The sequence below is a fragment of the Crocuta crocuta genome, unplaced genomic scaffold (assembly GCF_008692635.1).
Source record: "Crocuta crocuta isolate KB4526 unplaced genomic scaffold, BGI_CrCroc_1.0 scaffold29, whole genome shotgun sequence".
NCBI classification, from domain to species: domain Eukaryota; kingdom Metazoa; phylum Chordata; class Mammalia; order Carnivora; family Hyaenidae; genus Crocuta; species Crocuta crocuta.
In genome coordinates, this window is record NW_027533280.1 from 3,221,363 (window position 1) to 3,240,411 (window position 19,049).

The 19,049-nt window shown below is 42.6% G+C and overlaps 1 protein-coding gene across 1 annotated transcript in view; it reads right to left on the minus strand.

Moving 5' to 3' along the window:
• Positions 1-17,084: 17,084 nt before the first annotated feature.
• The window catches only part of KNTC1 (kinetochore associated 1), a 72,881-nt gene continuing 70,916 nt past the window's right edge, over positions 17,085-19,049 (minus strand). Inside the window, exon 64 of the mRNA XM_077748064.1 lies at positions 17,085-18,014. Within this exon, the coding sequence (XP_077604190.1) occupies positions 17,994-18,014 (21 nt within the window). The 3' untranslated portion in view covers positions 17,085-17,993. The remainder of the gene's footprint in view (positions 18,015-19,049) is intronic.

Here is a 19,049-nt window from a genome sequence, read left to right on the forward strand (position 1 = left end):
AAGGATACAGAAGTGGCAATCTGTGGGGAAATCTGGAGAGCTTGAGTGGAGCTTCTGAAGAATGACCCCAGGCACAGTAGGATTCCAAGATGAGAAGATGCACCCGATAATGAAACAAACAATAGAAGCAGAGTTCTCTGAAAGTAATAAAGACCGGAGATTGCAGACTGAAGGGCTGGCTGGGTTCTAGGCAGGTCTGAGGACAGCAGTTTCATATGTCAGCATATTCTGTAACAATCTTGCAAGTGTCAAGTGGAAAGCCGAAAATATGCACAAAGGAAAGGAATATCCAACTGGCATCAGGTAGTTGACAATGACCGTGGCGCTCTGTCTGCAGAGAGGAGAGCTGGGATCGCAACCCAAGACTCTCTATCCAGTTGTCAAAATATTTGCATCTATTGAGGCAAAAGGAAGACAGTCAAGGATAACCAAGAATTCAGAGAATATAATCTCCAGTGCTCCCTCTGAGGAAACTAGCTGAGAAAAGCCTAGACAAACCCCAAGTAAACTTGCAAAGAAAACTGAGGGAGGAGAAAGAAGAAAGAGAGAGGGGCCCCTGGGTGGCTCAGTCGATTAAGCTTCTGACTTCAGCTTAGGCCATGATCTCACGGTCGGTGAGTTCGAGCCCCGCATCAGGCTCTGTGCTGACAGCTCAGAGCCTGGAGCCTGCTTCAGATTCTGTGTCTCCTTCTCTTTCTGCCCCTCCCCTACTCATGCTCTATCTCTCTCTGTCCCTCAAAAATAAATAAATGTTTAAAAAGTTTTTTTTAAAAAAAAAGAAGAAAGAGAGAAAACAGCATTAAGAACGTATGCCTGTGGCATTTTAAATCTAAATGGCACAGGACAGACTGGGAATTGTAGAACAGGGAAGGACCCTTGAAGCCAAACAGACAGCCCCTAAGGGACTTCTAACAAATACTAGATTCTCTCAGCCAGACCTCAGCGAGCCGGATGGGGACTAAAAAGTTTCGTGGGTCTCAGCAGGGAAAGCAGGGAAGTAAAGATGAAGAAGTGAAAGTGTTCTAAAGGTCTCTTCCTACTGGGTGAGGGAGAAGGGGAGGAAATAGATGAAGGAAATGGGTAATTATGTGTCTCTGATTATCAGAGCAAGAAAATTCGTCATGGAAGAAAGAGGGAGATCTTAACCAAGCCTGGGAACACTGAAGCGAGGAAAGAAAAGATGGATGTGTTTGACTGTGCAAACATTACAATGTTTTGCGTGACAAAGGATACCATAAATACAGCCAGTTCAAGAAACGGAGCTGGAAATATATTTGTCATGTAAATAACTGTCACCGACTGGTACTGACTCATTTTGTGCCTGGCACCATTCTGTTGACTCAATGTGCACAGACTCATCTGTGTCTAGAACAATGCTATGAGGCAGGGGTGATGAGAATAATGATGCTCACTACTTTAGAGATGAGTAAACTGAGGCACAGGAAGGTTGAACGACTTCCCAAGGTCACATGGCCAGTTTAGATGTGACCCTTGGCAGCCCTCCCCGAGGACAATGGCCAAAGGGGCGCTATCTAAAGGGCTTTACAAACTGACCTGAACAGGACAGAAGCAGACTTAGATTATAAATAGACTTTTTACAGAAGAGCAAAACCAAGTGGCCAGAGAACATATAAAAACACCCTCAGCTTCACCAGTGGTCAGAAAAATCAAAATTCTAGAAGCAAGAAGACATGGGAACAACGCAAAGCGAGACAAGTGATCTTGTCAAACGCTGGCAGGAGTGTGGAGGAAAGGGCACTGTCTTACATGTGAAGCTTACAGCCATTTGGGAAAGCTCTCTGGCAACAGCTCTGAAAATTAAAACTAAACATACCCTTTCACCCATTAATTCCACTCCTGGGAATCTGGCCCAAAGAAATAAAACCGCTAATACTTAAGGACAAGGATGTTTATTGGAGCATTATTTTTTGTGGCAGAAAACCTGTTACTAAGCGAGTCCCCATTAAAAGGAAGAGGGTGGGGAGGCGCCTGGGTGGCTAAGTGGGTTAAGCATCCAACTCTGGCTCAGGTCACGATCTCATGGTTTGTGAGTTCGGGCCCGCGCTGGGCTCTGTGCTGACAGCTCAGAGCCTGGAGCCTGTTTCAGATTCTGTGTCCCCCTCTCTCTCTGCCCCTCCCCAGGCCATGATCTGTCTCTCTCTGTCTCAAAAATAAACATTAAAAAAATTTTTTAAGGAAAAGGGGATCCACCGCATGAATTATGCTACTTCCATTCTATTCACACTTTATTAAAATAAAATCAATCAGGGTCTGCCACGTGGCACCCTGCTGGCCCAAAGAGCTGGCAGATGTGTTTTTCATGAGCCAGCAGTGTTTTTATAAATTCCTGCAGGCTTCTGAATCTTTGTGACCCCCCTGAAAATATTTCCATTAGACACAGAGCCTGCCCTGCATAGAAACACAGTATATAAACAAATACACGGTGTATGTGTGGTGTTAGCATTTCTTGGTGGGGGGGTGTTGGCAAGGATGTGGAGAGGTTGGAGCTCTCCTATGTTGCTAGTGGGATGAACAATGGTGCAGCCACCATGGAAAACAGTTCGAGAATTCCTCAACGGGTTAAACATAGTGGAACCTGATGTCCCAGGAGTGCCACTCCTACGAACATATCCAAAAGAATTGAAAACAGGTTTTTAAGCAAAAACTTAAACACAATACTCACAGCAGTTCTAGTCATAAGAGCCAAAAGATGAGAACATCCCAAATACCCATCAACTGATGAATGGATAAACAGATGTATGTGATCCGTCTACACAATGGAATACAATTCAGCCGTAAAAAGGAGTGAGGCACTGACCCCTGCCACAGCGAGGCTGCACCTGGAAAATGTGATGCTGGACGAAAGAGCCCAGACACAAAAGGATACATATCGTATGGTTCCATTTATAGGAAATGTCCGGAACAGGTGACTCCATAAAGACAGAAAGCTGATTAGAGGCCGCTGGGGGCTGGGGGAGGGGAGTGACTTTTCCGTGGGTACAGAGTTTCTTTGGGGGATGATGAAAACGTTCTGGAACTGGAGAGGGTGTGATAGCTACACAACATGGTGAATGTACTTAATGCCACGTAAAAATGGTTACAGTGGTGAATTTTATGTTATGTGTATTTTATTACAATAAGAAAATTTATGGAGGGGGACAATTAGGACAGAAAATGTCTAAAAGGCAACGTGGGGAGGAGTGATAATGGGAAAAAAGGATTGAGAAACACCAGGATAAAGACTAACCTGTATCTTAACATTTTTTAAAGTTTATTTATTTATTTTGAGAGAGAGAGAGAGAGAGTGTGTGTGTGTGTATGTGTGTGTGTTAGCAGGGCAGGGGCGGAGAGAGAGAGAATGCCAAGCAGGTTCCATACTGCCAGCATGTAGCCCAATGTGGGGCTCGAACTCCTGAACGGCAAGATCATGACCTGAGCCGAAATCAAGAGTCAGAAACTTAAATGACTGAGCCACCCAGGTGCCCCTGTATCTCAACATGTTAAACATTATCACCCTTAAAGCAAATACCTAAATTATTTTTGTTTCGTTTTGATTTTCTTTAAAGAAAGGCAGACTACCACATGCAGCACCTCATTTGGATGTGTCTGGAGTCTTGGAAACTTGACTACCCTTCACTTCCTACAAATGGACCGTGAGAGCTTGTTCGAAGGCTCTAGCAGGGGAGAGCAGCTACTCCCCTACCCTTCACTCCAGAACGGACCTTCTCTATCTGGGAAGGTCGTCCTCTTCAACTGAGTGCACAGCTATGGGAGGGACGCACATCAAGCAGTAAGGCAGGAAGGGGACACGCGCCTAGCCAGCGAGATCAGTCTAATCAACCCTAGTGATGGATGGGGTGACATGTCAGAGCCAGATCACCCTCACATCCCTAAATAATCTTTTCAAACAGTGAGGGTTCATGTTGGTTCTTGAAATAAGCCACGCTCCTTATCTCTTTCTAATCCAAGATTTGGGGTGTGTTTTTTCACAGTTCACAAAGCTTTGAGTATAATCACTGTTTCCTGTCCAACTTGTGTCTGACTCTGTGCTTCCTGGGATCTTCTAGACTGTAAGAAATCAAGTGCACACTCAAGTTACCTAAGGTAACAAAATGTGTATAAGCAATCCAAGCAAAGCAAGAAAGCTCTGGAAGCTGTCAAGCCTCACGGAGAACTAGAACATACTATCTTAAGTCCAAAATGCCATCTGTTAGAAGGCGTATGCTTATTTTACGGATCAGGATAAGAGGAAGATGATGAGCAGTTAAACTATGCCATCCTTCTTTCTTATCACTTCATTTGATATCCATAGACTCAGGTGTTAACTTTTAATTTCCTGTCTCATCCTTGTGCATATATAAAAAGTATGTAAGTTGAAATGAGTTGATTAAGGTATCCTACAATATCTTTGTGTTTTGAATCTGACTCTTTTCATTACTTTTCAACACACTCACATTGTGATCTGTGTTTTCATCCACTGTCATCCTCTGTGCCCTTCTCTTGAAAGACTTAAGAGCCACGGGCACCAAATTCTTACACCAACTCAGTATAATCATGTAGGGGAGTCTCCTTTTGACTCCTTCTATGGGAATGTTGCTAAACATGTCTGATTCTTGCCCTGCCTCACCCCTCTCCAGCCTTTGGGTTCTCAGGAGTGAAATGGGGACGCCACTGGCTTCTCCAACCATTGACACCCATTCTGTGCCTCTTGGTCTCATGGTTCACCCACCTGCTGGCAATGTCAATCACTTCAAGACTGCTACTTCACTAGAAGCCATCTATTGTTAGACACACTCCAAGATATTTAAATGTGGGGGTGGGGGGATTATATATATTTTCACTTACTTTGATGAAAGTGGTATGCCAGGAAAGAGAAGCTCTAGAATGTCGCCATTCTCATGGGACGGCTTCATGTGGTTGTTGCTCTGACTTCTGATTGCTCTTCTTCCCACCTCGTGTCTATTACTTATTTACTCATAGCTTCTGCCAACTGTCTCCTTCTGGATCTCTTTGCTTCTGCATGACCCCAGTGAAGGTGTCAACTTCTTGCTTGTCTTGTGTTCAAACTTCCACAAAGGAAAGACTCGACTGGATTGTTGTCACTGTCCGGCATCATCCCTAATGGGCGGAGGATATGGTTGGGTTTAATAGTCATGATCCGATTGTAGTGGGTTGAATGGTGACCCCTCCCCAAAAGATATTTCCCAGCCTAACCCCAGGCACCTTAATGATGAGTGTGACCTATTTGGAAAAAGGGTCTTTGCAGATGTAATTAAATTTAGAATATCAACATGAAATCATGCTGGATTCTCTGGATGGGTCCTCAATCCACTCACAGGGTCCTAATAGGAAACATACAAAGGAAAGATACAGAGAAGTTCATGTGAAGACTGAGGCAGAGACCAGAGTGAGTCGGCCATAAGCCAAGGAACCCCTGAAGCCACCAGAAGCTGGAAGAGTCAGGGAAGGAATTTTCCTTAGAGTCTTTGGAAGGAGGGTAACCTGCCAACACCTTGATTTCAGATTTCTGGCCTCTAGAACTATGAGAGAATACATTTTTGTTGTTTTAAGCCACCAAGTGTGAAATAATTTGTTACAGCAGCCCTAGGAAATGAACACACCAGAATAGAGTGCCTTTTTAAAAATTTTTTTACATTTGTTTATTTTTTGAGAGACAGAGAGAGATAGAACACAAATAGGGAAGGGGCAGAGAGAGGGAGACACAGAATCTGAAACAGGCTCCAGGCTCTGAGCTGTCAGCACAGAGCCCAACGCCGGGCTCGAACCCACAACCATGAGATCATGACCTGAGCTGAAGTAGGCCACTCAACTGACTGAGTCACCCAGGCGCCCCATGAATAGAGTGCCTTTTTGAGCAAAACTTATATACCAGGCCACCTCATGGGCTGCCAGTCAGCCTGTGGGTGATCCCTGGGCATGGGTACCAACACCTGTTCTAGTCAGCTGAAGCCAGAACGTGGCATGACATGGCATTTGAGCCATAGGCTTCTCTTCCAGCATAGCAGCGAGAGTGACATGAGGGATAGCAATTCAGGTTTTTGTTTTTTTGTTTATTTATTTTACGTTTTTAAATGTTTATTTATTTTGAGGAAGAGACAGACAGAGTGCAAGCAGGGGAGGGGAAGAGAGACAGGGAGACGCAGAATCCAAAGCAGGCTCCAGGCTCTGAGCTGTCAGCACAGAGCCCAATGTAAGACTCGAACCCACGAACTGTGAGATCATGACCTGAGCCGAAGGTGGATGCTTAACCAACTGAGCCACTCAGGCGCCCTGCAAATCAGTTTTTAAAAACATCCCTGCTCTGGCCTTTATTGTTATCAAACAATCATTTGTCTTCAGACTTAGTTGATTTTTCTCTCGAACATTAAGTTGAAAACAAATAGATCTCCATTATGCTCTAGGTAGTGTCCTTGGAGACTGCCCTTGGCCTTGCTGGCATATTGAGGGAGTTCCTTGACATTTTCTTGCTGTAACCGCTTTCCCTGAAACTGCACATTAGAGGATCACTTGCAGCCTCTCTAACCTGGCTGTTGTCGGGAGAGTGGGGGTCTGATCAGAACCCTTACTTCTGTACTTTCAGAGTTCACTGGACTGCTTCTTCTTCATAGCATTATCACAATGTGAATTAAATAATTATCAGCACAATTATTTGTTTAGCTTCAATCTCACCCACCACCCTGTAAGCTCCAGGAGGGTGGGAGTTAGGGGTCTCTGATATACCATTATTTCTTTTTTTTTTTTTTAATATTTTATTTATTTCTAGGAGAGAGAGAGAGAGACAGCGTGAGCAGGGGAGGGTCAGAGAGAGAGGGAGTCACAGACTGAAACAGGCTCCAGGCTCTGAGCTGGCAGCCAGCACAGAGCCCGACGCGGGGCTCGAACCCACGAACCGCGAGATCATGACCTAAGCGAAAGTCGGACGCTCAACCGACTAAGCCACCCAGGCGCCCCGATATACCATTATTTCTGCAGTGACTTGCACATTGCCTGACACGTGTGGGCACACAATAAATATTTGTGGAGGGGCATCTAGGTGGCTCAGTCGATTAAGCATCCAACTCTTGATTTCAGCTCAAGTCATGATCTCATGGTTTGTGGTTATCAGGCCCTGTGTGGGGCTCTGTGCTGGCAGCGTGGAACCTGCTTGGGATTCTCTCTGTCTCTCTTTCTCTACCCCTCCCTCGCTTGCACGCGTGCGCTCTCTCTCTCAAACTAAATAAACGTTAAAAAAATAAATGTGGAAAAAATGAGCGAATGACTTCCACATGACTTGGTGGTGGAGACAAAGGGAAATCTGGGTCTGCAAACCAAACTCTAGAACACAAGTAAATAGCTGAAGCACATTCCTGGGGTCCCTCTGAGAGTGCTGCATGGAGACCACACTCCGGATCCACCAAGGTCCTTCCTCTAGGATTTTTAAGGACTTCTACTTCATATGGCCTTGATCCGCCGGCATGCGGTTTGTTACAACNATTAAAACACATGTTTATAGAATAGACAATCCCTAAAGGAAAGTTTGCTTGGCAGCGAGAACCGAGAAGTTCACACCCTTGAACAGGTTACAGATTGCTCTAATAATATTGAAAGGGGTGGTTGACAGAGAATTTGCCTACCTGCGTCACTGTTTGCGCTCATGGTCACCACCTTCTGCAAATGGCCCTCCTCTGAGTGTCCGTGTCCTTTAGAGGTGACAGGGTTCAAACCCAGCTACAGGGTGTGAATCTTGTGAGTTTAAGCCAATCATGGTGGGTGGTCTTATTCTCCTTGCCAAGACCTTGCTGTGGGCACGGGGCTGTGACACAGTTCTGACCAGTATGATGTGAGGGGCAGTCTTCTGGGGACCCTTTTCAGAAAATGTCCCAGCAATGTCATTGCTAGGTATGTGCCCCTAAGGAATTAAAAATCAGTTACTCAAAAAAAAATACATGTACAAGTATTTTCATGGCAACATTATTCTTAAGAGCCAAAAGGCAGAAGCAACCCAAACATCCAAACAGTTGGTTGGATAACTATGTGTGGTGAATCCATACAATAGAATATCATAAAAAGGATGGAGCCGGGTGCCTGGGTGGCTCAGTTGGTTAAGCATCCGACTTCAGCTCAGGTCATGATCTCACAGTTCATGAGTTCAAGCCCCAGGTCAGGCTGTCTGCTGTCAGTGCAGAGCCTGCTTCACATCCTCTGTCCCCCACCCACTCTCTACCCCTCCCCTTCTCGTGCTCTCTCTCTCTCTCTCTCTCAAAAAATAAAATAAATAAATAAAAACATTAAAAAAATAATCTCATAAAAAGGAATGACATACCATTACAAGCTACGCTGTGGATGAACCACGGGAACAGTAGACCAAGTGAAAAAAGCCACACAAAAGACCTCGTATTGTATGATTCCAATTTTATGAAATGTCCAGAATAAGCACATCTTTAGACAAAGAAAGTAGATTAGTGGTTGTCCAGGGATCAGGGAGGAAGGAATGGGGAGTGACTGGTTAGTGGGAATGGAGGTCTCCTTTGGGGGAGAAGAACATATTTTGGAACTGGATAGAGGTGGTGGTTGTACAACATTGTGAATGTACCAAACGCCACTGAATTGGTCACTTTAAAAAAGGTTAATTTCATGTTGTGTGAATTTCACCACAGTATAAAAAAGGACTTTTGGGGCTCAGTCAGTTGAACGTCCAACTCTCCATTTCAGCTCAGGTCACGATCCCAGGGTGGTGGGATGAGCCCTGCCTCAGACTCTGTACTGAACATGGAGCCTGCTTAATTTAAGATTCTCTCTTTCCCTCTCTGCCCCTCTCCCTGGCTTATGCTCTCTCTCTAAAATTAAAAAAATAAAAATAAAGAAATAAAAATAAGGACTTTTGGGGAAAAATAAGACTTTTGGAAATTCTTGTCTAGGGATGTAATGCTTGAAGCCACTGAGCCCCTTTGCATTCTAAGGAGACAAAAAAACTAAGGACAAGCCAGCACCGTAAAGAATGGCCACGTGGAAAGATGGCAAGAATCTGGGCCCTTGATTACATCATTGGTAAATTGAGGGAACTTGGTCTCTAGACTTAAGATTATGCAAGATATAAATGCCGTCTTTGCTTAAAGCCACTCTTAGCTGGGTTTTCTATGACTTGTAGCCAAAGTCAGTATAGACTTTAAGGTTCTGAAAAAGCAAGTCAAAGGCATTAATTTTATCCAAATGGGAGCAAGAATCACAAGACCAAGAGTAGCCACCTTCATCCACTTTAGGTGTCTCTCATGGGAGACCAGAGATGACATAATTCATTGCTCCCCTGAAATGAAAGAAACACACCTATTCAGCTTGTAGGTAAATAGAAAATGATGACAAGTTCTCTAGAGCAGTTAATTCTCAAGGTTAGACTAGGGGTGTGTGTGTGTGTGTGTGTGTGTGTGTGTGTGTGTCCTCAAGATGAACCCAGGTCCTTCCTCGTCTTAGTATTTCAAAAACAGGGTGGACTAGCTCTAGGTGCAATCATAAAATAATTATAGTTGTCTGCTCTGAATCCTACAGGCGAGGTGGAATCGCTGGCCACAGAGTTTGTGTGGCTTCTCTTTGGATTTGAGAGTTTAGCATCTAACACTGAAATATGACCAAACACCGAAAACTCAGGCTTTCTCTGTCAAACCTATTTGGTGAAGGTGAGCACTCCCCTTTTCAAAGACAAGTTGACTTTTCTGCATCAATAGGCTGTGACAGTGGAAAGCAGAGAGAGAGAGAGAGGTCTTTTCTCCACCTCCTTTCCCCCACTTTCCCATGGTTTTGGAAGGTTCTGGCATTACCTACCATAGAAGATTCCTGCTCGATTCCACACAAAGAAAGTTTTTAGTAAAAAGGATAATGCAGTTGGGTAGGCTTTTCTACGGGCATTTAAGGGCTAATATTTGAAGTGTTGTTGGATTTGATCTGGCACTTCTTTTCTTGGCACTTAGTCCCAAGTCATTGTGTAATGTGTAAACTATGAAAATAAATGACTTAAGTTGCCTACCATAAAAACCTGTTTCACAGCTGATGGATTAAAGGAAATAGGTCCTTTGCCTGTGCTGATGAAGGTGCTACATTTCTATATAAAGGTGGCAGGGAATTAGCCATGATGAAAATGAATTAAGTTTTATCCCTCTGAGAATATTTGATAGGGATATGGAATTACATTCCACCCTGTTTTCACATTGTGATTTTTTTTTTAATCAGCTAGAAATTCAGATAGTCAATGGGTCTGGTCTATAAAGAGGTGAGTTGTTTATTTAAGAAGTCTTGAATCTCCTGGAATGTGAGGTATTTACAAAACAATGGGTAAGTATGCTAAAATAAAAGGAAACAAAACACAAAATCTTGGTGACTTTTAGTGGGCTGACCCCCTCCTGAGGACTTGGAGTTAAATCTACACTATTGCTGACATCCTGGGGGGTTAGCCTGGGAATCAACTTCAGAGAAAAGAGGATAGAGAAATAAAAATTTGTTCTTTGAGAACTTCCCTTCTGGTTACTCTTACCCACTTTTGAAATCTGCTGATTCTTTGGCTTTCCTGTAGACTCAGTGGGATAATTAAAATGAAAACCCAAAATCTGTAATCAAAGAGGAAAAGGCTAAAGAAACAAGCGTTGTTGATTAATTAGAATCAGGGGATTTATTTATTTATTAGAAAATAAATATTTAGGCATAGAAATCCAAGGGAGGTTGTGAATATGGTTCCTGTATTGTTCAGCCCCAAAAAGGAAGGAGATTCTGATACCTGCTCCAACATGGATGTGCCAGGACATTGTGCTGAGTGGAAGAAGCCGGTCACAAAAGGACACGTAGTGTATGACTGCACTTATATGAAGTCCTTCGTGTGGTCAAATTCGCTGAAGCAGAAAGTAAAATGGTGGTTCCTGATGTGAAATGTTGGGGTCCAGGAGCGAACGATCAAGAATCCTTGAGACATCTTTGGTGCAAAAAAGGTGATTTTATCAAAGCATGGGGACAAGAGCTTCCGGCAGAAAGTTGCACTGGGGTTGTGATGAGTGACCGATCCCATATTTTTTAGTTGGTGGAGGTTAGGGAGAGTGTAAGTCTCTAAGGAATTTGGAAGCAAGGTTTCCAGGGCCTTGAGGGGCCCGCTGCTGTTTAGATAACGCTTACCTTAATCATGATGATGTGGTGGGGCTCGGAGCCCGTGGCCAAGAAAGAATTCTTGAAATGTCCTTGGTGTAAAAAAGGTGATTTTATTAAAGTGCGGGGACAGGACCCGTGGGCAGAAATAGCTGCACCAGGATTGTGAGGAGTGACTGATTCTATACTTTGGAGTTGGGGGAGGAAAAGACAAAGCGAAGTTTCCAAAAGGATTTTCATATGCTAAAGAAGACTCACAAGATCCCAGAGGCCTAGCTATTGTCAAGCTAAGGTTGTTTTTCCCTCTAGCAAAGCATTAACATTAAGACAGTTAGGGGGGCTCCTGGGTGGCTCAGTCGGTTAAGCGGCTGACTTCCGCTCAGGTCATGATATCACGGTTCATGGGTTTGAGCCCTGCGTCGGGCTCTGTGCTGACAGCTCAGAGCCTGGAGCCTGTTTCAGATTCTGTGTCTCCCTTTCTCTCTGACCCGCCCCTGCTCACATTGTCTCTCTCTCTCTCAGAAATAAATAAAAACATTAAAAAAAAAAAAAGACAGTTGGGAGTTCCACTCAGCCTGCCTCAAATATTTGTCAACGGGGTGCAGGTTATAAGGAAATTTAATTTTATCTACATTTCCTTCTCCCTTTGTTCTCCACATCAATGAGACTCTTCAGATGTATATCAGTGGGCCATATGTTTGAAGGATGGTTGCTAACATATATCTTGGGGGGTAGAGATAAAGGAAGTTTCCAAAGGGATATTTATACATTAAAGAAGACTTACAGGATCTTGGATGTCCAGCTAATGTCAAGCTAAGGTTGCTTTTTGCCTCTAGCAAAGCATTAACTTTAAGGCAGTTGTGAGTTTTGTGGAATGTCACTCTCTCTACTTGCCTCAAGTATTTGTCAGTGGGTTGCAGGTTGTTAGGAGATTTAATTTTATGCACATTTCTTTTGCCTTTGTTCTCCACATCAGTGGTTTCCCGACAATGTAAATGTACTTAATGCCACTAAACTGTATACTTACAAACGGTTAAGATGGTAAATTTTGTTATGTGCATTTACCACAAGTAAAAATTCTCTTATAATTTTATCGAAAAAAAAGAAAGCTAATCTATAGTGGGAATGTTCTGTGTCTTGATTTAGGTGCTTATTACATGGGAATGTTGACTTTGTGAAAATCCATTATGATTTCTGTATTTTTCTGTACGTTGGTTTACTCCAGTAAAATTACTATTATGATTGTTTCTGATCGATAGCTAGGTAGAGAGCTCACTGTCATTTAAAGGAGAATATACTTCACCCAAAGGCAGCAGACTTTGAGGAACGAGCTTGTAGTGGGTTGAACAGTGTCCACTCTAAGGTTCATGACCATCTGGAATAGTGTCTTTGCATATTTAAAAATAATGTCTTTGCAGATATAACTAGGGTAAAGATTAAGATGAGATCACACAGGACTAGGGTGGGCCCTAAATCCAATGACAAGTGTCCTTATAAGAAACAGAGAAGGACAGAGACACATGAAGAAAGGCATGTGATGATGGAGGCACAGGCTGGAGTGAGGTGGCCACGAACCAAGGACATCTGCAGCCACCAGAAGCTGGAAGAGACAAGGAAGGATTTTCCATTAGAGCCTTTGGAGGGAGCACTGCCCTGCTGATGCCTTGATTTTGGACTGCTGGCCTCCAGAACTGTCAGAGAATAAATTCCTGTTTTGTTTGTTTGTTTTTTAAGTTTATTTTTGAGAGAGAGAGAGACCAGGGAAGGGGCAGAGAGAGGGAGACAGAATCCAAAGCAGACTCCAGGCTCTGAGCTATCAGCATAGAGCCCACGTAGGGCTCGAACGCACAAACTATCAGATCATGACCTGAGTCCAGGTCAGACCCTTAACCGACAGAGCCACCTAGGTGCTCCTTCCCGGTTTTTTAAAGTAGTTTCCCGCCCATCATAAAGCTGAAACTCACAACCCTGAGATCAAGAGTCGCACGCTCTACCAGCTGAACCAGCCAGGTGCCCCAATTTCCTGTTGTTTTAAGGCTCTCGGTTAATGGTAATTTGTTACAGAAGCCCTGCAAAGCAAGAGACATTCAGGGAAAACTGGGGAGAAACTGAGTTTTCTCCCCTTTCGTTTCAAGTCGACCTCAAGGAGGCCAACCTTTGAAAACATGAAAGTGTGGCTTGATTTCTGGCCTTCATCCTTTGGGGTCTTTTTTCTTTCACTCAGATCTCCTCATTTTCCTTATGACCCTCATCACTTACATTTTTTCATCCTCACTGTCAATGTCTCTTATCCTCCTCCATGCCCGGAAGTAAAAAATGAAAATACAGAAAAATCCCACCAGTATCCAGATTAAACCAAAAGCATGTAACTTTCTGAGAAAAAGTGACCCACCAATCCATTACTATGCAGAATTCTTACTTCCACATGGCACGTTTATGAACGATTAAACTAAATGTGAAGACTATTAAGTCTTTAATTCTATTTTTAAAATATTTATTTATTTATTTAATGTTTTATTTATTTCTAGGAGAGAGAGACAGCATGAGCAGGGGAGGGTCAGAGAGAGAGGGAGTCACAGACTGAAACAGGCTCCAGGCTCTGAGCTGGCAGTCAGCACAGAGCCCGATGCGGGGCTCGAACCCACGAACCGCGAGATCATGACCCAAGCAAAAGTCGGACGCTTAACCGACTAAGCCACCCAGGCGCCCCAAAATATTCATTTTTAAATATTTTTAAATATTGGGTTTGAGCCCTCAATTGGGCTCTGTGCTGACAGTGCAGAAGCTGCTTGGAATTCCCTCTCCCAATCTCTCTGCCCCTCCCCTGCTCACTCTCTCTCTCTCAAAATAAACTTTTAAAATATACATATATATATGTATGTATATTTATACATGTATGTGCATATATATATTTGTGTGTGTGTGTGTGTGTGTGTGTATGAGCCTGGATGGCTTAGTCGGTTAAATATCTGACTTTGGCTCAGGTCATGATCTCATGGTTTATGGGTCAAGCCCTGCATTGAGCTCTGTGCTGACAGCTCAGAGCCTGGAGCCTGCTTTTGGATTCTGTGTCTCCCTCTCTCTCTGCCCCTCCCCTGCTTGTGCTCTCTCTGTCTCTCCCCAAAATAAATATTCAAATAATTTTTAAAAATTAATTTAAAAAAGCTAGACTAGTTACTGGGGGAAAGCCAGCTGAAGGCACATTCTTGAGTCCCACAACCGTTGGAAGTAGAGTTCAAAGAGAGAATTGCTCTTGAAATTTCTTTTTTCCCTTTAGAAAATATCGTTTGGCTGGTCTAGAAGCACATGCTCTTGTTTGCTCGTTGTGTTCAAATATGTAGAGTGCTGGAAAACACCACCACCATCACCTCATCCTTCTCTAATCTTCTGTAGTTTAAGACTTAGCTGTTGTGAGTTCACATTTAGACTCGTTTCAAGGGATCCAATGTATGAACACAAACACTGGAAACAGTTTCCAAATCTCTGTGCCGCAGGAGACACAGTAGAAGGAAGACTGAATATTCTAGTCTCTCCAGGTCAGGTTTTCCCTCCAGAAGGCAGTATAAGGAAAGCACTCCACTAATAACATTCCCTACTCCAAGTTGTCAAAGCAATGAGAATGAAGCCACTTCATTCAAAGCAGGAGATGGTGAAAGAATGGGCATGAGTCATGAGAATTAAATATAGTAGTCCCTTTACTTTTTAGTTGGTGCCAACTTCCCCCTTTGTAATGAGGTGCTGTCATGTGTTCACATGATCGTGACGCATTCAAGGAAGGAATTTTACCCTGAAAATGGGTGGCTAAGGCTAATTTATTTCATACATATTAAAACAAATTTTTTTTGGTTTACTTTGAGAGATAGAGTGTGAGCAGGGGAGGGGCAGAGAGAGAGAGAGGGAGAGAGAATACCAAGCAGGCTCTGCATTGTCAGCAGAGCCCAATGTGGGGCTCAAACTCACAAACCATGAGATCATAACCTGAGCTGAAACTGAGAGTTGAGACGCTTAACCAACTGAGCCACCCAGGCGACCCCTCATATATATATATTTAAAAGCCTATTACACGAGATGCTGTTCTAGGGTTTGGGGACAACATGAGTAGTGACACAATCAATAAACACGCTATGATAGCTTTCGATTGCGTTGAGAAGTCACTTGCAATAGCAAGTGATGGGGGCGGTGGTTAGCAGGGGAGGCGACTTTAGTTAGGCTGGTGGAGAAGGCTGATCAAAGGAGAAAGGGGTAGGTATGGAGACTGGAAAGGTAGATGGGGACTAAATCATTTAGGACCTTGTAAGCCACCACATGAATGGGCAGGTAGCATGGACTTGTAACTGAAATCCAGCTTTTAAATCCAGTGCTTTTTACAAATGTGACTTGTCTTCAGGGACTGCCTTTTTGTAGCAGATCTACCAAGAGGAGAGCACTTTTAGAACTCATTATCCCAGAATGGATTGTTTCTAATTTGAACAAAGGTACCTGTGTGCCTCAGTTGGCAACTTGGGTCTTGTGCTAAGTGAAACGGGAAGCCAGTGAAAAGTGTGAGGCAGGGCAAAGTCAAGATCTGGTTTGTTTTAGGGATAAACAGTATAGAGAATGGCTGTATGGAGACAAGAGTGGAAAACAATCAAGGCTAATAAAAATATAATGTAACAAAAAGGATCCTGGCTAATTGTATGTTTGAACTTCAAATAAGCTTTAAAAAGTAAGTTTAAATATATTTATGTTTTAAAAATTTACTTCTCTGGCGTACCTAAAGCTAACCCTTTGCATGTTGGGACTTAATTCTGAACAATGAAAGCAGTGTTGAGATTGGGAAAGAATCCTTCAGCTCAGTGTGAATCCATCAGGCATGCACAGTCATTTCCCATTTGTTACCTTCTGGTGCCACCACTTGACCCCTTCCATTCCTTGCACATTTATGCCCAAGAAGACCATTCCAGGCTCCACTTTCAGATGCAGCCAGAGGATTTTTCTTAAATATCATAAATATCAAAGAAATACAGATGTAAATATTAAGATACCATTTTTCACCTGTCATATTAGCAAAAAGTTTTTAAAAGTCTGATCGGTCCATGTTGGGAAGAAGTAAAGCAGACATGCCTCTTGCTGGTAGGACAGGAATTTGTGAAAAAAATCTTTTGAGGGGAGGTGGGTGGAGGGATGGGCTAAATGGATGATGGGCATTAAGGAGGGCATTTGTGACGAGCACTGGTGTTATATGTAAGTGATGAATCACTAAATTCTACTCCTAAAACCAATACCACACCATATGTTAACTTGAATTTAAATAAAATCTTGGAAAGAAAAAAAATGTTTTTGAAATGCATGTAGTTTGGCAATGTGCATTTAGAGTTTTTAAGATCGTCTTCATTCCTTTTGATCTGGTCAATCTGTCCTTGGGAATGTAATTTAAGGAAATAATTCCAAATATGGAAAAAGATTCGTGGAAAATACTGGTGTAGTCTAAGTGTCCAGAACAGAGCAAGCAGAGGACCATTTACACCTCTTTAGGAGGTTTTACAAATGAGGGAACTAAGGCTTTGAGAAATTCTAGAACTTGTCCAGGATCACACACCTAAAATGTTACAGAGCCAGGATTCAAATCCAGACTAGTTTTACCTCAAAACCCAAGTTTTTAATCTATGATACACTGGCTATAATTTATAGAAATATTTTTTTTCATTAAATTTTTTTTTTAAAATACACCAATATGCATATACANAGAGAGAGAGAGGGAGAGGGAGAGCGCACAAAAGCAAGGGAGGGCAGAGAAAAAGGGAGACACAGAATCCGAAACAGGCTCTAGGCTCTGAGGTGTCAGCACAGAGCCCAATACAGACTCCAACCCATGACTGGTCATTATTTCAAACCCGAGTTGTAGTCGGATGCTTAACCAACTGAGCCACCCAGGAGCTCCAGAAATAAGGTTTTTCTCAACTGGAAAAACCAAGACAAACTCATTCTGATTTATAAAATTCAATTTATACACATATATAGGAAAAGACTACAGACGCAGAATAAGAGTTGTGATGACCTTTTCCGCACGCTGGGTGGCGCTGCTGGCTTTCAGCTCCACACTGCCCCTGCAGGCCAGCCTCCGTACTGCCGGTGCTGACAGCCTATGGCCGGCTCTCCCAGACACCTGGCCAGATGGGTTCGGTTTGGTTCTGTCATTCTTGGCACTGGCACAAGAATTAGAAGTTTGGAAAAAGAAAAGAGTTGTTTTCTCTTTCGGTGGTAGCCTGGCAGCAGCAGCAATCACTGAGGGTGACCGAGGGCCGCTGAAGGCAACCATAGTGAAGTGGGAGGAGCTAAGAGCCCCTTCCCCTTCCGCCTCTCCAGCGGGCCCTGGCTCTTCCCTTTGCTTTTCAGTCCTTTTAACACCTTTGTAACCAATTCGAATCTTCCATCCAGTCTTTCTCTGCCGGAAATATCTGGAGTGGTTTCTAGTTTTCTGGCTGGCCACTGATACACTCTGTAGAAAACTTAGATACATATTTAACTAGAATTCCATTAAAAAGACGGGCATTATTCTTATTTGTATATGAAGAAATAGGACAATGTAGTTTCTTGTGAGGGAGAGCAAAATACTTGTACATTTAGTTTCCATCCTGCGGGGTGCAAAAGATTGAGATGGTCTCCATAAGGTATACAAGTAACTGGTAAAGAAAGGATTGATTAACTCAAGACATGAGTTTATTACAGGATAATCATAATCATACTACTATGAAGCACCTTAGTTGTTACTTGCTGGGTCAACTTTGGCAAGTTATAACACAGTGACTGCACAATTAAAAGCCCTAATAAATATGATTAGTTAATAGTAGACTCCGAACTTCCCTTTGTTCTTCTTAAAAAACGTTGATCTGCTATGATCCACTAAGAAACATCTAAATGGGAAGAAACACAGAAGCATTTTTATTAGTGCCATTTTAGTTTTTTCAATAGAAAACAGTCTGATATACTGAAAATTTAAGACCTAACTGTATTGTTAAACATCTACATATAAAATTATTTGGCATTTAGACAGATAGACTAGAGAAAAAACAGATATATTTTAAGGGCCACAGATTTGTCTCCTAAATCAATAATCTCCCTTTTAAAAAAAGGTAGCCTATGCCGTTGATCACAACAGATTGGAAGTGATCAAGGGAAATTATTAATGAAAGTTAACAAAATGCAGGTTTACTTTAACATGTCTGCCTTGGAACAAAGAAGGGAAAAAACCCACAATAATTTAAATATGATTTAAAAATTTCAGGGGCACCTTGTTGGTTCAGTCTGTGGAACATGAGACTCTTGGTCTCAAGATTGTGAGTTCAACCCCTATGTTAGGTGTAGAGATTACTCAAAAATAAAATCTTCAGGTGCGCCTGGGTGGCTCAATCAGTTGAGTGTCCAACTCAGGCCATGATTTCAGGGTCATAGGATCAAACGCCACATCTGACTGTGCGGAGTATGGAGTCTGTTTGGGATTCTTTCTCTCTTGCCCCTACTTGTGCTCTCTCTCTCTAAAAAAAAAAAGCCTTAAAAAAATAAAAAATTTTATCTTATATTTAAGTTCAGAATAGGACTAAGAGCAATTTATGTGCATGTTTTATATACGAAAACATTTGGAAGGGTGTATATTAAAATGTTAACAGTGATCCTATTTCTGAGTAGTGAGATTTCAAGAGATTAGGGTTTTTTGTTTTTGGCTCTTATAAATTTGTTTTTTCTATAGTGAAAATACATGTCTTTGGTAATTAAAAAGGAGAAGATTTAAAAGAAATTAATGCCCAAGCATAAAATTAATCAGTGGTTTTTCAAATTTAGTTTTTCACTTGCTTCGATGTGAAAAATAAGGCTTTATGAGGAATCATAATGCTGGAAAGCACCCAAGAGAACATGCAGTCCAGATCTGAAAAGTAAAGCAGACACAGGTT